The following is a 23,427-nucleotide window of genomic DNA, read 5'->3' on the forward strand; positions in this document are numbered from 1 at the left end:
CACACTTGTTTTTATTAGCTCCTTAAAGTAAATGTCCAACGCTTCTGGCTCATAAATAACTGCGGGAAACACAGAGTTAACCAATAACTTTATTTTCTTTTCCAGAGGAAAATACAAGAACAGTCTTGAAAAGTTTGAGGCACTTTGATGAATGATAAACGTGAAGGCAGGATTAAACGTTAAAATCCATTTTAAAAGCACAACATAAGGATCTGTAGTTTCTTTGCTAAAGGTGGGTTCTCTATTGTAACCTATGTAAAGCATGCATCTCTTTTAGATAGCAAAAAGATGGTATAAATTAACAAATTTTCTTGCTTTTTAAAATGTGATTTTGTGTGTGTGTGTGTGTGGGGGGGGGGGGGGGGGGGTCATGCAGTGACTGAAAACGAATGGTTCTGTTAGCAGGAGAGCATTCAGGAACATGATGATTCTTTCTCAAAATATGTCACATGTAATCTGGTTCCAGCAACACTCATTCATACGATACATAATATCAAAGTCAAACCCATTCATATTATACCCTTCTTTCCAAAAACAATCAGCAGTCATCCCTCCCAAGAATTCGGCTAATAAATCCAGCTTGGCAGCAGTCAATGAATTGCTCGTAACACTCTTGGTTTCTGGTTAGTCAAGTTAGAGACAACCAACTAGTTGCATGTTAAAGCACAAAATGACACTGGGAGATAACAAAGACAATTCTAGACAATTTTCTCCGCTATGTTCTGTAATCCTTAAAATGATCTGATTGTTGTTCAAAGTAGCGCAGGTCTTCAAGTGCAGTCCTTAATACAGAACTGTTAAAATAGAAAATATTTTAGATCCAGACAGAAGTTTTTCCATTTTTTACAATGGTGGCTGCTTTCTCCGTGGCTGACTTGGGCCTGGCACCTTGCTTCTCCTGAACCGTGTTGACACGATTTTGCTCCGCCATGGTCACCCCGGACACAGGGCTGCTGGTTCTGGAGGTCTGCTGGTGATTTTTCGTTTGATATGTCTGAAAGGCCATGTCCAGTTGTTCCTGGGCCACCCGCAAGTGGCGGTGAAGGCTCGCCAGGTCGGAGGGGATGTTCTCGTCTGGACTGGTGCACTGCTGCTCCTGGGCCACGTTGGCCATGTTCTGCTCGTGGGTGGTGATGAGACTGTTGGGGATCCTGCTGGACTTGTCTGTCTTCATCACAAGGTTGTATCCGGGAGGGGAGGCGGGGATGTTGCGGGAGAAGGGGTAGCCGAAACTCCGCCGACCCCGGTTCCTCTTGAGGCGCAGGGTGTCTCGAAAAGTGCCGATTCCCAGGTGAAGCATCTCGCAAACGTTCAAGATGAGGCAGAGGCAGCTTACGACATACATGATGAGAAGGAAGATTGTTTTCTCGGTGGGCCTGGAGACAAAGCAGTCCACTCGGTGCGGACACGGGATCCGGTTGCACACAAAGGAAGGTCTAACTTGAAAGCCATACAGGAGGTACTGTCCCGCAAGGAAAGCAATCTCAAAGACGGCTCGTGACAAGAGCTGAAGAACATAGATCCGCATCAGCCCCTCTTGAAGGATTCTTCGGCGACCGTCGTGCTTTGGCTGCTCTTTCGCCAGCTCAGTTTTGGACTCGGGACCCTCCAGCGTGTCTTCGTAGATCATCGGCTCCGCGTCGTCATCTTCCCCCTCCAAGACGTCCTCCAGATGGTGACTTCCCCGCCATCTCGAGTGAGCCGGCGGCTTTTTGCGGATCCTGTGACCCCTTCGCCGCTCCAGCTCGGAGGAGCGAGCGATCTTGTGGATCGCGTAGCCCATGTACATGATGGAGGGTGTGGAGATCATGATGATCTGAAAAACCCAGAAGCGCACATGGGAGAGCGGCGCAAAGGCATCGTAGCACACGTTGTCACAACCCGGCTGCTTGGTATTGCAGGTGAACTTGGTTTGCTCGTCCGAGTAGATGGACTCCCCCCCGACGGCCGTGAGCACGATGCGGAAGATGATGAGCACGGTCAGCCATACTTTGCCCACAAACGTGGAGTGGTTGTGGATCTCTTCGAGCAGACGCGTGAGAAAGCTCCAACTCATGTTGCCCTTGCTACCTTTTCAACCAGAGTCTGTGGCGAGAAGAAAAAACAGAACTAAGTCATTAAATGTAGGAACTTGAAATCTTTTGCTTTTCAATGGTAGCATGCTACTTTTTGAGCAGCGGAGAAAAAAATATTTGGCCTTCTTTCTCTTCACAGTCTGACGCGACGATGAGTTCTCTGAGTTCACGGCTCCCCGGCGTGGGATGTGCCATCTCCCCTGCCATCTGAGGGAACAGGAGAGGCTCTGGCGTGACCCAACAGTCCCCCTCACCCCCGCACAACCCCTTATGATCCAGCACTGCCGACACTGGGGAAGCCTTTGGCCTCGTGGAGACAGATGGCATCAATGGTGGGTAAGTGTGCCTCAGGATGGCATGACATGCGGGGCCGCCTCGCCATGAATACTTCCATACAAATTTCAACTTTAAAGTGACTATGATGTGCTTGAGGTCAGCTGATGTCATCCAAAACCGCGCAAGGAGAGCTTTGAGTCATTTAAACAGACTTTTAGTCTACATTATTCTAAAATGAACACAATGTGTTATTATTAAAAAAAAATACTGTGACAAATATTCAAAATATTTTAGTATTTTACGGAAATTGTTATACTTAAAATGTTGGGGTCCTCAATATTTTCTTCAAGGTCAACGTGAACAGTAGTAGACCACTAATATTGTTTGCAGATGATAAAGTACATAAATAAATAACTAATAATTAAAAAAGGTTTTAATGATAATCTAATAAAATACAAATTAGATTTGAAAATTACTATATTATTTAAAAATAAAATTAAACAATATTCACTGTTCATATGGCTTTTCTAAATCTTTAGAACCTACTGAGTGATATGTGTCAAAATGAAGGCATTTAAATTTGGCATCCCCCATGTTCCAAATGACGAAACCAAATTTTAGGTCACAGTGTGATGCAGTGCGGTTCAGCGCCATTGCAAATAACAGCCAAGCTAAAAAATTGTCATATGAACCCTTTTTCTTGTTTGTTTTATTGGACCTCCATAGATGCCTATTGAACTCTAACTGGTATACTACGTATTCTTTTGCTATTTTATGATCAGGTAGTTGCTATCAATATATGTTGAAGAGGGAGCAACAGCAATGTGTAAATACTCTTATTAATTTATGCAAACAGAGTTGCTCCATCAGAGCACAGATACAAAACATTCAGTAGATAACAGGACATTCAGAAGATAACAGAACAAATGTCTGCCTTATATATGTTTTTCCTTCTTTTCCCCTCCTTATTCTTCTCTACCTTATTCCTGCTTGTGGACACTCTAAAGCCTTCTGATTGGAACTATGACGTTGTTTCATCAACCCAAGGTCTTGCAAATAAAGAACCAACTATTACTCCATATCTTTGTTTTCCGACGGACATCTTGAACAAAATGCAACAATGTATATGTATGTCAATTTATGTGACTGCAGTAATTTATGCGATTTTTACAAAGAGATCTTCTAAAAACAATAAACCCACCTGGAGAAGTGGCAAATGCATTTCCCGTCCTAAAGATCCCCCTTTAGGTCTCCTGCCCAATCCAGGGCGTAGAACACCACCTCCATCCTAAAGTCCCAGACCCCTTCAAAACCCTCCAAAAACACGTAAGACTTTCTTTTTTGGATCAGTTTTCCTTCCTCACATTCTTGCCGGTGTCTGGATTCTGTTACACCGGTTTTCTGAGCATGTCGGAAGTCTTACTAATAAAAAGGAAGAACAATGGGAAAAAAATCCTCCTCTGGCAGAAGACCCTCATTCAAGAGTTGAGATGTAAGAATATGGTAGTGTAGAATGATATGAACACCGACGTGAGGGAGCGTGTTCATTCCCACACACTTGGCGCTCATGTGCAACATTTGTAACACAGACCATGAGGGTTCCTCACGTTTTCTCTCCTCTCTCTCACTCGCTCTCTCTCTCTGTATATATATACCTCACTCTTTCGCTCTTTCACTCTCTCGCCATATCTCTCCTTATAGCTTAAGCTACACACACACCTGTGCAATCTGACCAGGCTCAATAAGAGTCGTGTTGCCTTTACCTTAAAATGCTGCCAGGTTTTAATTAAAATTAAAATGAAGCTTTTACAAAACAAGATTGTTAAAATATTACAAGAGTAAAGGTATATTTGCTTGAGGGGGAAAAAATCGCAATCTTGCAAGAATGAATTTGTGTTTATTTAACAGAAAATTGAAAATTAGGATTTGGACAACTGAGGTCACTAAGGGCTGAGTTTTCGGGCCGAAGCGTAGCGCCGTGCCTGAAACAGGAAAAATAGACACGTCTCTGATTTTAGAGACATGAGAGGCATGAGTGCAGATCCGCTCAGTCACGTCGTAATGATAATATTTACATCTTCCATCTTGGAGCATGGACAAGCTTGCTGTCATATTCGGGAAGGGATCCGTCAAAAGTCAAATTGACAGATGGCGGTTTTGTATCCAGCTTGTATCTGGTCATCGTCACAGTGGCCATATAATGCTTAAAACTGAATTGATTGGGAGGCAGAAAAATACTTCACGAGATGCCATCAAAACAGGATAATACTTTTATTGCTTTAGCCCAGGGATGTCAAACTCATTTTTTTCGCAGGCCGCATTGTAGTCATAGCTTCTTTCGGGGGGCCATTAATAATCCAAATAAATGTATGAGCACCTCGTATTATATACAGTAAAAGCTATAAAACAAACTGACAAGTAACTTCTTTTCAAATCAGACAAGTAAAAACTGGTCAAATATCTAAAAAAAGATATTAAAAGTTAAGACAATTTGCAATTCTAATAATGACACACGAATTTGATGCACAATTTCTCTTTGCGGGCCACATAAAATGATGTGGCGGGCCGTATCCGGCCCCCGGGCCTTGAGTTTGGCACCTGTGCTTTAGCCGGACGACAAAAACAGCGGACTAATGAGTTTTCCGCAAATAACCTCTGAAAAAAAAAAAGTGACTTTAGGAATCTGCACCACCCGCAGATTGTAACATCACATCAGCGTGATTGTCTCAGATTTGTCAGTGGAGAAGCAACAAGACGAGAGGATCTTAGTGCTGTCTGAGTAGTTTCCAGTCCAAAGAAAAGCCACGCGGGCCTGCGGGACCCGTGGCCTCGCAGGCTGCCCTCTCCGTGTGACGAAGGAGATGTGGCATAGCTAGCACCCCCGGTAAGAAGACGGGCCACGCTGCTGGAGTGAGCAGTGGGGATTTTGACATGTGCAATCCCGCGGGGACAAATAAGCACGTGGTTGGCTAATCTTTCTCCCTCCCTTCAACTTTCAACACTTTTCTCCCTGCTGCTTCTTCCAAAAATCTTCGCCTCGTCCAAACGACGCAGATGGCTGATAAGTGAACATTGCGAGGCAGTCAAAGTCAACGTCGCTTTGAGTGAGTGTTCCTCGACAGTAAGTGGAAGTGGCTGCCCGTGACGGACGATTAACACTCGCAGGTCGCAGTGATTTAATGAAACACGATACTGACACCAACATCCTCGCTTGAAATAGAGCACATACGGGAGGCGTTAACCTTTTGTTTCACCCTGCACTGATCAGAAAAATGAACATTTTTTGCCATTGGCATTTTGGAATTTGGAAAGCCAATTTGATGTCATGAATAAAATAAGAGAAGAGGAAATAAAACGATTTGAATGAAAATACACACCTGGCACTTTGTGATAATCAAACATCGCTGAGTCAGAATGACCAGATGTGTTTGATGTTTGATGATCATCGGTTGTTAATTGAAAACCACTCTGACAGGATCAACCAAAACTCACCAAACCAGAAAATCTATCTCATATTGAATCTCTTTAGACAGTGCAAATGTACCTAATTGAACGGCCAGTCATCGAACCAGTTTCTCTGTCTCCAAACACTCCGAAAAGTCAAAGTGGCTCCAAGCCCAACTAGCAGCAGATTCGGAGCAATGACAACAGAGACGCTCACCCTGTTGTCCTTTGATAATTCGGGCTGGTCTAGCTTTGGGACAGCGTGCTTCATGTTGATAACTATTGATTGAAGCGCCCGCAGCTTTTCTCCTGTAAGACATGCGTTGACATTGCTCGCCATCCAAGGTCTGGCTGGCTACGTGCTGCACCCAAACGGCACTCTTGAATATTCATAAGGTTATATTTCGGGGGGGCGTTGAAAGCAAATGTCGCTATTATGTGTTGCCACCCAAACATATTGCGTAAAAATGTTAAAATAATGAGCAATTACTATTTTCTTCCCCAAAAAAGTAGAATGCGATGAGTGAGGAATCATAAAATTAAATGAATAAAGTCAAATATATTGTAAAAAAGTTGTAAAATTATTTGGATAACTTTGGAATAAGAATATTTTTTTAATAGGACCCCCCTAGGAGACAGGCCTCGGCATTGTTGTTTTTCAAGCGTGCTTCACCTTTAAGAGGTCAGTGTGAGCTGTGAGCGTTGGCAGCGTAGCCCAACGAAGATGTCGACAACTCTCCTTGGCCGCCGCCAATGTCATCACGTCTTTTTTTTTTTTTAAGCCACACGGCTGCGCTGAGCAGAGTTGATGCGAGCAGACTGCGGGGCTGTGGAGGTCTGCGTTTATGTAACGGATCGAGCTGCCCCCATGTGACTCGGAAATGCCCTCCCCCCCTCGGAGAAGAGTGACACAAGACACCAGAACATGCAACTGCTCCCGCGCCGCCTGTGCTGTGTGGCACTATCATTAAAATGTTTGGGTGGGAGGGGCGCCGTTGAGAGATGGGAGAAGGGGTGTCGGGGGGGGGGGGGTTATCCCATAGGCTGCCTGAGAGTGGTGGCAGTCCTATCTCATTTGTTCATCTGGCTCCTCGTTTTCTCAGCCGAGCCTATCCTACCCGCGGGCCCAGCGCGTCCCGTGCCAGTTTGACTAAGGCCCGGCTCCACTGAAGCGACGGAGATGAAAAGAGCCTTGAGGTGGGCGCCAGCAAACTTGCGCTGCGTCTCGCGCACATGAGCCCGGGCTGTTGGCTTCATGCGTGAGCGTGTCGCTGTTCTAACATCTCCCACCCAAATAGACAACGGGAGTCACCGTGCCCAGTCAGTGTACAACCTGCTGGCATATCTGGCAGTTTAGTAGCCACTTGTACAAGACAGCACAATGCTTTTTTTTTTTTTTTTTTTTTAATTCCACGTCGCTTTAAATTCATATTTTGCAGTTTTTAATCCACGTCAGATTTTCATCTTTCTGTGGCTAATGATGTTTTCCCATCAGGGCACTAAAATCCAACTTCCCATCCAAAGGAAGGCAAGAACAAAGCTTTGCCTGCAGAGCATCGTAAAGGGGGGGCGGCCTTCATCTTTGACATTATCTTGTCTTAACCAGCCGTGTCATAGGGTGCGAGCAAGGGCACGCCCGGGGGAACGGCAGACCTCGTCAGGGTCATTTGCAGTAGCAGAGAAATGTTAACTGCATCTTGCTCCTCTTCCTCCTGCTTCTTCTTTCGATGCCTCAGTCCAACTCAGTGAAGTACCAACAGTGCAGGGGGCGCCACGGGGAATCTCCCACACTCGCTCGCTGGCACTTTATTCACGCAACGACAGCTCCTGCTATGTGCACATTATATCGGTTTCTTGTTAGCAGATGATGCATGACTCAGCTTTTGAAGGCCATGATAAGCGTGTCTGAGGTTAATCATTGACTTGAGGTCAAGGTCAGACGGTGAGCGCACAAAGGGTAAATAACGGTTAAGGACTGGTTTTGAAAAAAAGTTCAACTTTCTGAAGAACTCGAAGAGAGTTGCTTCTTTTTTGGTCTTGTCATTGCAACTTGTGGCCACGAGATGGGAAGCTCCTCCTCCATAGATTACAGAAGTTTGTTTTTCCTGACGTGAGAAGACTGTTCTAAAGAATATATTTGTACTGTATTATGAGAGTTTTTGAAAATAGGACTCTTCAAATTTATTGAAAAATATTTGAATGAAAAATATTTGTCAAACCGATATTTTAAATTAACAAATAGATCAACCTGATGCCTAAAATTCATATTTATTGAGGGACTTTAGGGACTAGATGAAAAAAGGACACCCTTTAAAATATTATTATTATTTTTAATGGTTAAACATGAAGCAGGTCTGGTTGACCTGTAAAAGTTTTTGGTGTACCAAAAAAAACAACCCGAGAACATTTTTGGGTGTACAAAAGTACAAACAAACAGGAGGGTTAACCATTTTTTGTCCTTTCAAGGGATCTTTAACTGGATAAATGGGACCATGACCTATCATGTGGCCTGCTGCGCCGTGGTGGGATGACAAACAGTCCAGGTGCAACGACCCCAGCGAGTATGTAAACAAACGGACATCACACTGTGAGAATCCAAACAAGTACCACGGCAGATTCTTTGTCGTGTCAAAACCCTGATCAAGGGCTCTTGCAGTTCTACGTGAAAGTTAAATATGACGCACCAATTGGGTCACAGATTTTACGTAGCAATCACTAATCTTTCCAAATATCACACACACACAAACCGTCCGAATTCATATCACGAGCAAGCTACTCCAAAAGTGTCTTTCTTACCTGTCCACTTGGATAGAGCGGTGATCTTTTGTACGTTTTATGGATGAGCATGCTGAGCGAGTGTCCAGAAGCATTGTCACGCTGCGCTCGCACACGACAACAGCAAGTGAGACAATGGCTCATTTCTCATCAAAAGCGATCCCCACCAAGTACAGGCAGCACTCTCAGGAGAGCAGAGCAGGCCTCCATCAAGGCCTCCATTGTTTGCTCACTACTCTGACACTTTCTTTAGTAATCATTTTCACTACAGCTCCATTCATGTTTTTTTTTTTGTAAGTCTGTCGGCAGGATGGAGGCGATGGAGGCCACCACATTGGACAGCCTTCAAAAATCCATTCATTCAATTTACACAATAGCACCAAATATTTTTGCAGCTAATGTTAAAGCAATGCTGCCTTGTTGCGAATACTTCTTTGGCAGTTTTCCAAAGGTTATTCCCAAAGGCATTTTTTCCTCAGCTGGGTGCAGAGGACATTTTTTTTTTCTTTTGTTGACACAAATCTAGCCGGACTCCTCTTTTTGTCAAACACTGTGTCAAAACAAAAGCCGTGCTTCTTCTTTGACTTTATGTGTCACTTCTTTCTGATGCTGAGGCGTCACGTCCAGCTATGAAATGTAGCCATCAGACTTCAATGACAAAAAGTTTGTACGGTGCATGCCGACGAAAAATATTTTGCAGCAAATATTAAGTGAAAATCGTGCCGGGTTTTTTGAAAACAAACATAGAATGACGATGGAGACTAAGTAGGTGCATGTTGTATTTTAGTGCTTTAGATTACATCAAGAGGAAGATTTATTTTATGACTTAAGAATGTCATGCCCAGTTTGATGACGCCGGAACTGTTGGGTTCATTCACTGGATATCACAAAAGATTGGCCAGCTTCTTGGAACAAATGTACTGTACAATGTATGAAAGTCTCTATGCCAAAGTCCAGTTGCGTACGCCGATTACAGTCGATGAAAAGTCAAATACGACAGGAAACAACTCTATGAACCCTCACCGCCTCTCAAATTGGATAACCGATGATCGCCAGTTTGAAGTCAATGAATAAGTCAATAAAACCACTTCCTTAAATGACGCAGCAACTGATTGACGAGTCGCTGATCACAGCGTCAAAGGGCTGTAGCTAGTGAATTAGCGGCTGGTTTATTTCTATACTTGTGTGCCAGTTACAAATGCTAACGTGATACTGAAAACATGGACTGTACAGTAAATAAATATTTTATGATGGAGACACAGACGGTACTACTTGTGCATTGCGTTCGATTGCTGCCCTTGCAATTATCACACAATCATTAACCATTCTGATGAAACACAAGCACACAGTATTTTTTTTTCATACTTTATTTTATGAGGAAGGTTTAGGCTGAACACAAAGTATGAGGCTACATACCAGTTCTGTGTCAAATTGACAGCAGTTACATCTATACATAATTACAACTGCTTTATTGATTATTTTAATAAATACATTCTTCCATAATCATCTTCAACTTAATCCTGAAGCAAACCCGCCACGTATGTCCGACTAAAGGTTTGTGCATACCAGATTGAGCACGCAAAAAGATGATCTACTAATTTGGCACACCCACGATTGCATCTGACAAATGGAGAAAACGGTTTAGACTGTGCAATCGACTGAAAGCAAAGTGATTGGTTTTTTGACGCAATGTGCTAATTCATCAGACTGAGACAAATTGTGGTGGCTGATTTTTCTTCTCACATGCTATGTCTGAAAGCCAGGTGACCACGTTTTGGGATGGTGGTAGATCAGGCCGACTTGATTGTATCTTTAATATCTGAGTCTGTATCGGAAGGGAACTTCTCTGTCGGGGTGCATGGTTCCAAATCCCCAACGCCGGACGTCTATTTCGGGGACCTCCGTTTTGGGATCCAGAAGCTCAAACTCAAAGTAGACCAGCATGAGGAAGATGAACTGCTTGAGCTCGTTATTGGCAAAGAAGCGGCCGGGGCAGATTGAAACGCCGGCGCCCCAGGGCATGGTGTAGTATTTCACCTTCTTGCCGTCTTTGTAAAACTCCGTCTTCTTGTTCCCGTCGGGATTGAGGAAGCGGTCATACTTGAAGGACAGCGGGTCAGGGTGGACGCCTGGGTCCATGTGCACGCAAGTGTATGGGAATGTCGCCACCCTGTCCCCCTTGCGGATGAGGAACTCCCGGCCGTCTGCCATCTTCAGCGACATGTCCTGAAGCACGCCCCTGACGAGAAGGGGCGCGGCGCGGAGTCTTAGGGTCTCCTCTACGACGCTGTCCATGACGGTGGTTTTCAACAACATTTCGTACGTCACGTTCAGTAATGGCCCGCCGCGCTTCACTTCCTGGCCCGACTCACGAACAATCCTGTCCACCTCGGCCGTGACGGCTGCCATGGCGTCCGGGTTCTTCATGATGTACATCAGCAGCCAGAAAGCAGATGGGCCCGTATTGCTCTGCGAGGCCCACAGGAGGAGTAACATGTACCTGTCGATCATGGCCTTGTCCATGCCCATCTCCTCCCGCACCTGCTGCATTTCCCACACCCAACCGCTGGTGTTGTCTTTAGTCTTCACCTTGTGCACTGCCAAAGTATCCCAGAAGTATTCCAGGAGCCCTCGCGCTTCCAGTTTCTTCTTGGGAGGCAGGATGCCGTACGTCAGGTTGGGGAAGAGCTGATCGTACGCACGGAACTTGTAGAACAAGGCCTCCGATTCCACCCTGTCCTTCTCTTTGGCCTTCTCCAAGCCGTCCTCGGACTTGGGGGACACGTTGCCATACAGGGCCAGGTAGCCCGCCCTGAACACAATATTGTAGCAGTACATGAAAAGGCCATCCTCTGTCCAGGTACGCTGCTCTTTGCCGAGGTTGTGCAGCATCAGGTCCTGAAGGTTGTTCGTCATGGCCTGTGTGAGGACCTCCAACCCGTCCCCCTTCAGATACTTGTTGCTGGATTGCTGCAGGTGATGATGCTCACTGTGAGGTGACCAGTAGCCAAAGACCCTGTGCACCAGTTGCTTGGCGTACTTGTTGAAGTCCAGCTTCTCCCGGCTCTCCTTGACGAACGGTCCGAAGGACAAGGGGTCCTGCAGGAAGGTGACATAGAAGCCGCTCAGCTGGATGGTGAAGACCTCTCCATGCTTTTCCTGCATCCTCCGCAGGAACTTAAACATGTTCCTGCGGAACTCCAAGACGTGGCCCAGCCAAGGGAGCAGACCCTTGTCCAGAGGGGGCTCTCCTGGCCTCTGCCGTCTGAACATCCCAAGAAGATACAATCCTCCCATCAGTGCCGTGAAGAGCGCAACAAGTATCGGCAGCACCGGCCCACCCATGACTGATCCCTCTGATAGAACAAGTATGCTTTGGAAAGAAGATGCACGGCCAGAATATAAATGCTGTTTTGGCCCCTCCCATAGTTTTCAGTTTTAATATAATAATAACATCTTGACCTAGCTGTGACTTGAGGGACAAGAAGAATGGTTGTGGTAGGGATAAAATATTTTTTTTATGTGTTCTGTTTTTGTAATGGTTAAACGTGCACCGGGTCATGTTGACCTGTAAAAGTTTTTGGTGTACCAAAAAATGACCCGTGAACATTTATGGTGTACAAAAGTACAAACATAAACAGGAGGATTAACCATTTTTCATCTCTTCAAGGGATCTTTAACCAGATAAATGGGACCCTGTTCTATCATGTGGCCTGCTGCGCCGCGGTGGGATGACAAACAGTCCAGGTGCAACGACCCCAGCAAGTATGTAAACAAACGGACATCACACTGCGAGAATGCAAACAAGTACCACAGCAGATTCTCAAAAGCCTGATCAAGGGCCCTTGCAGTGCTACGCTAAAGCTAAATGTGACGCAACAATTGGGTCGCAGATTTTACGTAGCAATCACTGATCTTTCCAAAATATTAGTACACACACCGTTCGAATACCTGTCACGAGTAAACGACTCCAAAACAGAGGCATTGTCACGCTGCGCTCGCACACGACAACAGCAAGTGAGACAATGGCTCATTTCTCATCAAAAGCGATCCCCACCAAGTACAGGCAGCGCTCTCAGGAGAGCGTTAAGGCCGCCATTGTTCGCCTGCCGATGATGGCTCTAACACTTTCTTTAGTAAAAATTTCCACTACAGCTCCATTCATGTTTTTTTTTTTTTTAAGTCTGTCAGCAGGATGGAGGCGAAAAGGCAGCCACCACATTGGATGGGCTCTCGCCTTCCAAAATCCATTCATTCAGTTTACACAATAACACAAAACATTTTTGCAGCTAATATTAAAATAATGCTGCCTTGTTGCGAATGCTTCTTTGGCAGTTTTCCAAAGGTTATTCCCAAAGGCATTTTTTCCTCAGCTGGGCGCAGAGGGCTTTTTTTTTTTTTTTTCTTTTGTTGACACAAATCTAGCCAGACTCCTCTTATTGTCAAACAGTGTCAAAACAAAAGCCACGCTTCTTGACTTTATGTGTCACTTCTTCCTGATGCTGAGGCGTCACGATCAGCTATGAAATGTAGTCATCAAACCTCAATGACAAAAAGTTGCAAATTGTGTCGGGCTTTTTGTCAACTAACACTAAGTGTTTTTTGTTTTTGTTTTGTTTGTTTGTTTATTTTGAACATTAAAGAAATACAAGAAAAAAGTAAAAAAATACAGAAAATGATAACTCCATAGTTCAATAGAACATAAAAAAAGAAAAAATGATATTGCATTTATAATTTTCCCTTTATCGTAAATTCATGTTTGTTCAAAAGGGAGTAGAAGGAAGCCGAAGCTTATCTGACTTTACCCCTTGTAGCTGTTTCTCTTTGATTCTCTCCAGATTTGACCATAATCAAATATATTTAAAAAATAAATATATTTTTTTAAATAAATACACTGTGTCAATTGAGACTAAGTAGGTTTTATTTTTTAGATTACATCAAGGGTAAGATGTATTTTATGACTTAAGAACGTCGTGCTCGGTTTGATGACGCTGTCACTGTTGGGTTCATTCAGTGGATATCACAAAAGATTGGCCAGCTTCATAGAACAAATGTCCTGTACAGTATATGAAAGTGTCAATACCAAAGTCCAGTTACGTGCGCCGATTACGGTCGATGATAAGTTCAAATACGACAGGAAGCAACTAAATTTCACTGCCTCACAAATAGGCTAACCGATGATGTCATGTAAATCGGTAGTTTGAAGTCGATGAATAAGTCAATAAACTACTCCCTTAAATGACGCAGCAACTTTTCCGATCAGCATTTCAAAAATAATCGAAGCAGCCAGTAACCTGACTTGTATGCATTTCTTTGTGTTGACATCCCACATTAGTGACTAACTACAAAAAATGTTGTGTGTTTACGTCAGTGGATCGATCAATACAGAAGGTTACTCCAGAGCAACTAGACATGACTGGGTGAAATGTTGAGGTACCAATGTATTGAAGAAAAAACACTTGTAGGCTTATTTTTTATTCAAATTTAGGCACACCAAGGAAGATTTTCTTTTCTTCCATGATGGAACCTTGAACACAGTTTGGCGGAGAAACAAAACACTTTTGGAATGTTCCCGATGTGTAGAGCGGGTAGACTTTAATGTGAATTGCATGTGAACGTTTCTCTCCAAGGCCCTAACTTTGGAACTTTTATAAGATTGGACATGGTTTACTCCTTTTTTGGATCCATATTGGGACATTTTGTACACCAAAATTCCATTTGCTATTGCTTATATAAATGTGAAATGACTCAGCAAAGTCAGTGACCGTTTTATTTGGGAGAGACAAAGTAGAATGTACAGAAGCTAACTATTACTTTACATCTGGGAATATTTTTGGGAATCGGACAGATGGAAACAATTTTATGCATTGCTTCGATATCCGCCCTTGCAATTATCATCCAATCATTAACCATTGTGATGAAACACAAGCACACACTATTTTTTTTCACACTTTATTTTATGAGGTAAGTTGATGCAAACACATCCTGTTGATCCAAGACTAAAACCAAGTGAAAAAAAAAGTATGCTGGACTACATACTAAAGTGTCAACATTCCATTTACACATAATTACAACTGCTTTTATTGATTTTTTTTTTTTAATGAATATATTCTTCCAAAATCATTTAAACTGAATCCCGAGGCAAATCCGCCAAGCATGTTAAGCGGTCCCGCATTTTGCAAGTTTGTGCACATCTGTTCTTCATCACAAAGTGCGTTACCTTCTGAGAAAGCTCTACTCCTTTCCAGACTTTATTCATACTACATGACCTTCATTTGAAACAAAGTATTTAAAATATATCCATCACTTCAAGCCGTTGAAATATTTACAAGCAGATGTATATTAGTTTCCCAACAAATGTATCAGAACATTACTCAAAGCAATCTAGATACTTTTGTTGAGCACTACATAAAAATGATGAAAATAATGAGTTAGTATGCAACATTGCCTACGTAGAGCGTTCTCATCGGAAAACTCTTTCCAAGCAGGTGCCCGCTTTTTGGGATTGTTCCCTTTTAAATAGTCTATATTTTGCTCCATGGCTAGTCCATCTTTAATATCTGAGTCTGTATCGAAAGGGAACTTCTTTGTCGGGCTGCATGGTTCCAAAGCCCCATCGTCGGACATCTATTTTGGGGATCTCTGTGTTGGGATCCAGAAGCTCAAACTCAAAGTAGACCAGCATGAGGAAGATGAACTGCTTGAGCTCATTAGTGGCGAAGAAGCGGCCGGGGCAGATTGACACCCCGGCGCCCCAGGGCATGGTGTAGTATTTCACCTTCTTGCCGTCTTTGTAAAACTCCGTCTTCTTGCTCCCGTCAGGGTTGAGGAAGCGGTCGTACTTGAAGGACATCGGGTCGGGGTGGATGCCCGGGTCCATTTGCACGCCAGTGTAAGGGAAGACTGCCATCCTGTCCCCCTTGCGGATGAGGAACTCTCGGCCGTCTGCCAACTTCAGCGTCATGTCCTGGAGCACGGCCCTGGTGAGAAGGGGTGCAGCGCACAGTCTTAGGGTCTCTTCCACAGCGCTGTCCATGACGGTGGTCTTCATCAGCATCTCTCGCGTCACGTTCAGTAGTGGCTCGCCGCGCTTCACTTCCTGGCCCGACTCACGGACAATCTGGTCCACCTCGGCCTTGATGGCCGCCATGGCGTCTGGGTTCTTCATGATGTAGAGCAGTAGCCAGAAAGCAGATGGGCCCGTGTTGCCCTGTGAGGCCCACAGGAGGAGAAACATGTACCTGTCGATCATGGCCTCATCCATGCCCATCTCCTCACGCACCTGCTGCATTTCCCACACCCAACCGCTAATGTTGTCTTTGGTCTTGACCTTGCGTACCGCCAGAGCATCCCAAAAGTAGTCCATGAGCTTTCGCAGTTCCAGCCTCCTCTTGGGAGCCAGGACACCATACGCCAGGTTCGGGAAGAGCTGATCGTACGCACGGAACTTGTAGAACAAGGCCTCCGATTCCACCCTGTCCTTCTCTTTGGCCTTCTCCAAGCCGTCCACAGACTTGGGGGACACGTTGCCATACAGGGCCAGGTAGCCCGCCCTGAACACAATATTGTAGCAGTACATGAAAAGGCCATCCTCTGTCCAGGCACGCTGCTCCTTGCCGAGGTCGTGCAGCATCAGGTTCTGAAGGTTGCTCGTCATGGACTGTGTAAGGACCTCCAACCCGTCCCCCTTCAGGTACTTGTTACTGGATTGCTGCAGGTGATGATGCTCGCTGTGTGGTGACCAGTAGCCAAAGACCCTGTTCACCAGGTGCTTGGCGAATATGTTGAAGTCCAGCTTCTCCCGGCTCTCCTTGACAAACGGACCGAAGGACAAGGGGTCCTGCAGGAAGGTGATGTAGAAGCCCCCCAGCTGGATGGTGAACACGTCGCCATGCTTCTCCTGCATCCTCTGCAGGAACTTTGCCGTGTCCCTACGGAACTCCAAGACGTGGCCCAGCCAAGGGAGGAGACCCTTGTCCAGAGGGGGCTCTCCGGGCTTCCGCCGTCTGAACACCCCAAGAAGATACAATCCTCCCATCAGTGCCGTGAAGAGTGCAACGAGTATCGGCAGCACCGGCCAACCCATGACTGATCCCTCTGACAGAACAAGTATGCTTTGGAAAGAAGGTCCACGGTCAGAGTATAAATGCTGTTTTGGCCCCTCCCATAGTTTCCAGTTTTCCTGGAACTCAGCTGGCTTCTATTTTTTAAACTTACACCACATATGCTCTTAATTTGACTCCATGAGGCAGTCTTCATTCAGTCTTTCTTTATAGCTGTTTCTGTCACATTTACAGGCTGATGGAAAAATCCAGCTTTATAGGTTCAAGCAGAAACAGCTGTTTCCGTTGTTACTCATTGTTGATCACGAAAGGCGGGGAAAAAAACATTTTGCCCCCAATGTGACACACTGATTGTATCTTACACACTGGGAACTTTTTTAAAGCTCCATAAAGTTGACCTTTGCCTTGCAACAATTTTATGTACACTACCTAAAAAGTGATCCTGCATGCAATCTGTTGCTCTCTCGGGGTTTCACTTCAACTTACCACGCTGAGCGTGATATTATCCATACAGAATCTTAAACAAAAAAAATTAATAAATGGTGACGTCACTTTACAGGCGGCTAACTACACTGAGCATGTAGCGTCACCTTATGGACGCCAGTCGCAATGTAGGTATTCACCAACTGTTTGACACTTTGTGTGGTGAATACGAGATTTCAATGAAGTATCTCTAAAATGTAACATTACAAAAGCATAGACAACTCGGTTGAAATTATTGCAAAATTAGTAGACATGAAAGTGATATTTTTGGCAAAATTGACTAAATTGGCTACGGCACGATACGAAAACGTGCGGTTGCCATACCAACGAGGCGCTTTAAAATTACGTCATCACAAAGAGTGTCTGAAAGTTTTCGCTTCCTTTTGCGTCCGTTGTCGTTTGATCATTGAACAGTTATTTTCTGGGTAGGCGAGATCAATGACCAACATGATATAAGACATATCTGAGTGCAAGTAAACGAGAAGTAGAGAACATGATTCAATATATTTTGGACTCCGTAATTTATGCGACAATGAGTGAACGATATGTTACGCCCGAGGTACTTAAGCGACTTCTCTTGGTTAGAATTTACGTTCTTTGATTGTTTCCGGCATTGTACAGTTGATGTTACGTTCAATTGTAGGTTGTAATAGTTTTGTGGCAGAAGTAAGGGACACGTCTTTATTCCATGACTGACCCCCAACACGGGTCCTAAAGTCCGCCGCAGTTTCATCTAATCCCGATCTACTGGTTCTTTGACCATCAATCAACCTACTATTTGAATTTAAAAAAAAAAACGTGACGTGATTCACACTATAAGGTTTATCATTTTCACTCGTGTCTTCGAACGCACCACAAATCACATATCCTGTGACGTCACACGTGCGTGCAATGGTTGTTACATCACGAATCGAGCCGGTACATTTCATTCTTGGTACGTGCGAGTTGAGGCCCTGGGGATTCCGAAAGCTGCGTATTTTACTCACGATTTAGTCAAATAACGTTAATATTTATACACAGGTAAGACTGATTTAAAGGGGGGGAAAGGGTTACCGTAAACGCTACGAGAAAGTGACGCTTGTGTTTTGTAACGCTTAAGTTTTATATTGCCACTTTACGATAATCAACGAGTGATCACGTATGTTGTATGTTTCAATTAACCCTGGTCACATTTCTAAGCATTTTCTTAAAATTGTGATCATGTTTAACGTGACTCCCAGTTGTCCTTCATGTGTAACCTCTGTGCTCGTCGTTAGCATGATGAACCCCGAATAGTAGCATGTTTAGGATATGATTCTAAACAACTGTAATGGATTTTATATGTTCTATGTTCAGGTACAATGGCTGACTACGAGGAGAACGAGTCCAAATTTATGAGAAAAGCCAAGGAGAATCCGTTCGTCCCTGTGGGTGAGTTCATCTGGTTATCTTGATATTACATCACTTTAAGTTGTTTTAGTTGTTGATATGGCTCTTCTCGAAATTGATTTCATTACTAGACTACGCAATATAGTGGCTGGTGTGTTTTCATTTGATTAATAGATTTTGTGCTCATCACGAATATGGTATTAAACCTCACACTCCATCTGATGCTGTGGCACACAACTCAGAACCTCAAATACATAATTCTCCCTTTGATCGCTTCAATTAGCTGTATGATGACTGATGACAGCCTGCAAAACAGATGGCTGATCAAATAATGGCCCCTGTGTTGTCAATTTGCCATTCCCCTGTTAATCACTGTCGCACCAGGACACACCATACATCTGGCATCTGTGAATATTGAATGCTTTATTCCAAATCTGACTGGTCATCTGTGGAGTTGAATGCATAAACTATTTAAGAAAAAGTTAACATTGTTTTATGTTGCAGGCATGGCCGGCTTCTTTGCCATTGTAGGCTACAGACTATGGAAGCTGAAAAGTCGCGGGGACACTAAAATGTCTGTGCACCTGATCCACATGCGCGTGGCCGCCCAAGGCTTTGTGGTGGGCGCCATGACTATCGGTATGTACACGGCTAATAATAAAACTTGAAATACTGTCAAATGGCCTATAAAGGTTCATTACACGACTGGTGGTCATCATCTAACGTGTTTTTTTCTTTGTCTTTTTTGTTTAGGTGTCATTTACTCAATGTACAGGGACTTTTTTGCCAAACCAAGAGAAGAACAGAACCAAGCGCGATCTAAATGAACATTGACTCGACTCGTTTTATTTAACTTCCCTTAATATTACCTCATATTAAGGTTTACTTTTCTACTGATAGATTGCACCTATACACAAGTAAATAAGATTTCAATATCTAAAGACAATAGTACTATCACCATCTTCTACACAGCTTGGAGTTATAATTCTTGATTATTTGAGGATATTTATTTACTTTTGTTTTAGTTTTAATAGTATGGGGCATTGAATTAGTTAAAATATATTTATAGGATGTAGATAAACTAAGACTGTTTTGGAAAACAAATACTTTCCCTCTGTTGGGATAGGCTCCGACACACCCTTGACCCCGGATGGATGATTTGTCTTGTGTGGTATAACATCGTTAATATGGATTTGTGTTTATTTTTATGCCAAATCATATCTGTACAACTCAAATGCAACAGGTACATTGACAAATAGATGTAATGTGGTTTATCCATTAAAGTTAGGATACAGTATTAGAACTTCATTCAAATAGAGCTTTACAAATGGGTCTTCAAATGAGTTTTAAAAATGGACCGAGATATTCATTGACTGGATTCAATATTTGATCCTCGTGTCACGTTTTACATCAGCACAGGTCCAATTCGATTTAAAACGATGCTGCAATCACTTAAATGCCTTATGTGACAGAGATATTTTGAAATGTGTACACATGCTGTTCCAATATTTGTAATATCGTTTCCATGTCACTGAAAAGTAAATGATTCGTTATGTGAACTCTCACTTTTAGCTTTTGCCTCTTGCTTTGTTAAATCTCGCCTGCTCAAACACTCTGTGTAGCATTTCATGGCACTGTGTAGCTTTTGATTGACTAAGAATAAAAGCTTGATTTAGTTTTTTTAAAATCTTACTGCTGTCCAGGCAAAGCCGACATGACGTGTTCCTCTCGTTCTCGCGATATCCGAAGTCGGCGTCGTTGCCATGGACACAACTGTCGCGGTACAAGAAACCATTTGGGGAGATTTCGCCAGATTCAAAACAGCTTCTGTTCTAAACGAAGGCGGTATTTAATCTCAAGGTAGGTGGGTGAAGTATATATTACACTTGTTTAAACTTTGCTTTTCGGATATAAACCTATCCTACAGTGTTAATAGTGGGAAAATTAATTTACAACCACCTATGTTTGTCCTTACAACAGACGCATCATAGATGGACGATGCACATGGAGTAAGCAATCTTCAGGTTCAGGAAAATGGAAAACAGCAAATGGACAAAATGAAAGCAAAGCCTGACTTTCTCAATGAGCATGTGGACTTGTTGAGCCAATGCGCTGCAGCGGTCAACATGTCAGATAGGTGAGAAAGTCTGAAAGACAAACTGTCGCAACTTTGCATTCATTATTTTTTTTGTTCATCACTTCCAGGAGACTCGAACAGGATGAGCGTCCGCGCTTGTTGGACCAGTTGAGGGAGCTGACGGATGTCAATGCTCGCCTCTTCAAACTGTTGAGCGAAAAAGAATTTGAGATCAAGTACATGAAGAAAAAATGGGAAAATGAGCGGGCGTTTCTCAAGGCTGGTATGTGTATCATATTAAATATTAAGGTTGCAGTGATGTAATCACCCCCCCCCCCCCCCCGATCGAATACTTACATTTGAGTACTCGTTGATAATTCCACTTTCAAATGTTCAAAACAAAACTTTTTAGAGTACCACTTTGTCATTATTCATATTCTAAAACCAGACTATTTTATATATTGACACATTTTAACCACACATTTAATTTCAAGGACAAGGTCGCCCGTGACAGAAGTCTCAATTATGTGCTGTCCCAGTCTGACCACTAGGGGGTACTGTTTTTTAAAATTGGTACGTTACTTGTTTATTAACTACGAAATAAAGTGAGTAAAACGAACTTTCTTGAGAACACCATAAGTTATTTTTTTTAAAAAAAACTGTCAGGACAAGTGCCACTCACACGCCTTCTCTTTTCTTTACATTTTCAATCTCAAGAATCTTGAGTCAAGATATTGATCACTTTTGGCATTTTAGGTGTGTCAAACGATGCAGCCGCCGTCAAGATCGTGGAGTTGTCCAGAAAGAATCGAGAATTGACTGCTGAAGTGGAACGAGAAAGAACAAAATGCAAACAAAACAGTAATAGAATCAAAGCACTCGAGAATGACGTGAGTCTTCTGTTTGGTTCAATTTCATCCTGACATTGACTGGTCATTCATTTCATTTTTCTTGGTACAGCTAGAAGCTGCTGTGCGCTCAGGACCAGGTCAAAAGATTGACACCAAATCGCAGGAAAGCTCGTCTAAAGACTGTGAGGTCAAGTTCACTCCATGTTAGTGGGACATTTGGCATGACAGAATGAAACAAAATGTTACTGAATACATTTCATGTACATCATTAGTAACTGATAGCCAACTTAGAGGCTCCGCTGTAAATTCTTATGATTTTCTGAAGTTCACTCACGTCATCCTAATCACAATAACAAATTGATTGTCCATCAAAACAGGACAACCCAGAGGTGAAGTCCCTGAAGGACAAATTATCCGCTGCCCAGCTGAAAGTGACAGAGTATCGCAACCAAGTTCAATTTCTCAAGCAGGAGTTAAAAGTGGCTCAGAAGGTGCACAACATCTCATCTAATGCAATCACATTTGGCATGCAACTTCATTTGTTGGTGATGTCATCTGCTGCAGGTTCTCGTCAGCGAGATTGGGGAAGATGTCAACGTTCAGCAGTTACTGAGCTGTGCGGGAAGCTTTAGGGGACGAGCACAGCACATACTAGCTCTTCAATCAAGGGTGAGGAGCAAATAAGAGCTCGCATTATGTGGCAGCTGACTAAAAAGCTAGCGGATACATTGAAACAAGTCTTTGTTTTGTTGATGTATCAGCTAGTGCACAAAATAAAATAAGGTACTCTAAACTGAGTTGTGTTTGTGATAGGTGCGTGACCTGGAGAAGCAGCTGAGGTCACCTCCATCATACATGCTGAACATGGACGAAGAAGAACCATCATGCCGTTCTACTAAAAGTCCAGGCCGACACGTTGGTTATAGCCGTAGCGCTGAGAAGGAAAAGAGGGAGGCTTTTCAGGTGGTTTGTGATTTTTTTTCCCTATCTTCGACAGAAAAGTAATGACATTGTGCATCCTTCTTCAGAGGCTCTCAGATAGCTATGAAGCCTTGCTGCGAGACTGTGACCAGGTGAGGAAAGAGCTGGAAAGCTCCAAAGCAAGGAACAAATGTCTGTCTGCTGACATAAAGACCTTGAAAGCGCAGAATTCCTCTCTGCTGCTGAAGAGCAAACACGACGACGAGCTTGTGGATGCTATATTGGTAAGAATGAGCATGTCGATCGTGAGCAAAAAAACTAATACCCATGTCGTTCCTCTCGGTTTTTCCATGGCAGAAGGAGAAGAGTCGCATGCTGGAGCTGCTGAGTCAGCTCACCAGGCAGAACGCACCAAGCCAGCCCAGCTCGGGACCGTCGCTCAGCAGCGAGCTCTCTGCACAAAAAACGCTCATCCAGAACTTGTACCAAGTGATCACTAACAAAGAGGGAACTATTAAAGAATTAGAGGAAAAAATCAAGCAGCTCTCTAGTGACAACTTCTAAAAAAAAAAAAAAACATTTAATCATAGCCTAAGTCTAAACAGATGGTTTAAGAAAAACTGTGATTTCAATTTAAAAGCTTGTCTTAAAAAATACCCTAAACTACCACTCTATTACTATAAACATGTCAATGTAAATAACCTCTTTTTTCTTAACTTTTTTTCTTTTAATCATGTGTGACAGGCAGAACAATTCCGTGCCCTTCCACTTGCCATGACAACATACAATTACTACTATGCACGTCACTTTTGTTTGATAGTGAGATTTTTCGAACATAAAATAAATGCTTTGCTAAATACACATCCATAGCATTTTCAAATAAAATCGAAAATGCACATGTATCCCCTCCTTACCTTGACCCTGGATGGTTCTTAACGCGAAACATTCATTTCTATAGCCGTTTGTACTGCTCCAATATGGCTGACCCACACACGCTCACGTGACGGCCGAAAGGTAAATGCTTTTGAAAAACACTCAGGAGTGTCTTTCGCAACGCCGTGAAATACTTAAGTAACTTTTTTAGTCAAAATGTG

At 43.4% G+C, this 23,427-nt stretch overlaps 5 protein-coding genes and 1 long non-coding RNA gene across 16 annotated transcripts; 2 read left to right on the plus strand and 4 right to left on the minus strand.

Moving 5' to 3' along the window:
- Positions 1-71: 71 nt before the first annotated feature.
- gjc2 (gap junction protein gamma 2) lies at positions 72-8,776 on the minus strand. 3 transcript variants are annotated; one of them, XM_088396206.1, is made up of 2 exons: positions 8,592-8,776; positions 72-2,085 (listed from the first exon to the last, which is right to left on the minus strand). In XM_088396206.1, the coding sequence occupies exon 2, from the start codon at positions 2,054-2,056 to the stop codon at positions 815-817; it is 1,242 nt and encodes a 413-aa protein (XP_088252332.1). In that variant the 5' UTR covers positions 2,057-2,085; positions 8,592-8,776; the 3' UTR covers positions 72-814. The 3 variants fall into 3 exon arrangements, with proteins under 3 accessions (XP_088252332.1, XP_088252333.1, XP_088252331.1); XM_088396207.1 differs by lacking the exon at positions 8,592-8,776 and adding an exon at positions 6,469-6,633; XM_088396205.1 differs by lacking the exon at positions 8,592-8,776 and adding an exon at positions 3,553-3,993.
- Positions 8,777-9,929: 1,153 nt separating this feature from the next.
- LOC148387258 (5-beta-cholestane-3-alpha,7-alpha-diol 12-alpha-hydroxylase-like) lies at positions 9,930-12,021 on the minus strand. The gene has a single exon (XM_088396197.1). The coding sequence runs from the start codon at positions 11,913-11,915 to the stop codon at positions 10,383-10,385; it is 1,533 nt and encodes a 510-aa protein (XP_088252323.1). The 5' UTR covers positions 11,916-12,021; the 3' UTR covers positions 9,930-10,382.
- A 2,485-nt stretch (positions 12,022-14,506) lies between these two features.
- LOC148387259 (7-alpha-hydroxycholest-4-en-3-one 12-alpha-hydroxylase-like) lies at positions 14,507-16,751 on the minus strand. Its single transcript, XM_088396196.1, has one exon. It carries the CDS (start codon positions 16,654-16,656, stop codon positions 15,124-15,126), a length of 1,533 nt encoding a protein of 510 aa, XP_088252322.1. The 5' UTR covers positions 16,657-16,751; the 3' UTR covers positions 14,507-15,123.
- A 726-nt stretch (positions 16,752-17,477) lies between these two features.
- On the plus strand, positions 17,478-20,049 carry higd1a (HIG1 hypoxia inducible domain family, member 1A). 5 transcript variants are annotated; one of them, XM_088396215.1, is made up of 4 exons: positions 17,478-17,541; positions 18,452-18,526; positions 18,989-19,123; positions 19,238-20,049. In XM_088396215.1, exons 2-4 carry the CDS (start codon positions 18,457-18,459, stop codon positions 19,309-19,311), a joined length of 279 nt encoding a protein of 92 aa, XP_088252341.1. In that variant the 5' UTR covers positions 17,478-17,541; positions 18,452-18,456; the 3' UTR covers positions 19,312-20,049. The 5 variants fall into 5 exon arrangements, with proteins under 5 accessions (XP_088252341.1, XP_088252342.1, XP_088252340.1 ...); XM_088396216.1 differs by having other exon boundaries at positions 17,541-17,585; XM_088396214.1 differs by lacking the exon at positions 17,478-17,541 and adding an exon at positions 17,973-18,136.
- LOC148387261 (uncharacterized) lies at positions 19,659-23,416 on the minus strand. Of its 5 annotated transcripts, none has more exons than XR_015862579.1 (5): positions 23,248-23,416; positions 22,659-22,787; positions 22,235-22,346; positions 21,244-21,380; positions 19,659-20,768 (listed from the first exon to the last, which is right to left on the minus strand). It is a non-coding gene; the product is annotated as an uncharacterized LOC148387261 (long non-coding RNA). The 5 variants fall into 5 exon arrangements; XR_015862578.1 differs by adding an exon at positions 22,422-22,575 and having other exon boundaries at positions 21,244-22,346; XR_015862575.1 differs by having other exon boundaries at positions 21,244-22,346.
- On the plus strand, positions 20,197-23,288 carry LOC148387262 (coiled-coil domain-containing protein 13-like). Its single transcript, XM_088396202.1, has 10 exons — positions 20,197-20,344; positions 20,465-20,621; positions 20,690-20,844; positions 21,318-21,451; positions 21,522-21,599; positions 21,790-21,903; positions 21,977-22,081; positions 22,226-22,375; positions 22,441-22,617; positions 22,691-23,288. The coding sequence occupies exons 2-10, from the start codon at positions 20,476-20,478 to the stop codon at positions 22,895-22,897; spliced, it is 1,266 nt and encodes a 421-aa protein (XP_088252328.1). The 5' UTR covers positions 20,197-20,344; positions 20,465-20,475; the 3' UTR covers positions 22,898-23,288.
- Positions 23,417-23,427: the final 11 nt, after the last annotated feature.

The sequence above is a fragment of the Syngnathus floridae genome, chromosome 14 (assembly GCF_059516105.1).
Source record: "Syngnathus floridae isolate MCC-2025c chromosome 14, RoL_Sflo_1.0, whole genome shotgun sequence".
In the NCBI taxonomy this organism is placed as follows: domain Eukaryota; kingdom Metazoa; phylum Chordata; class Actinopteri; order Syngnathiformes; family Syngnathidae; genus Syngnathus; species Syngnathus floridae.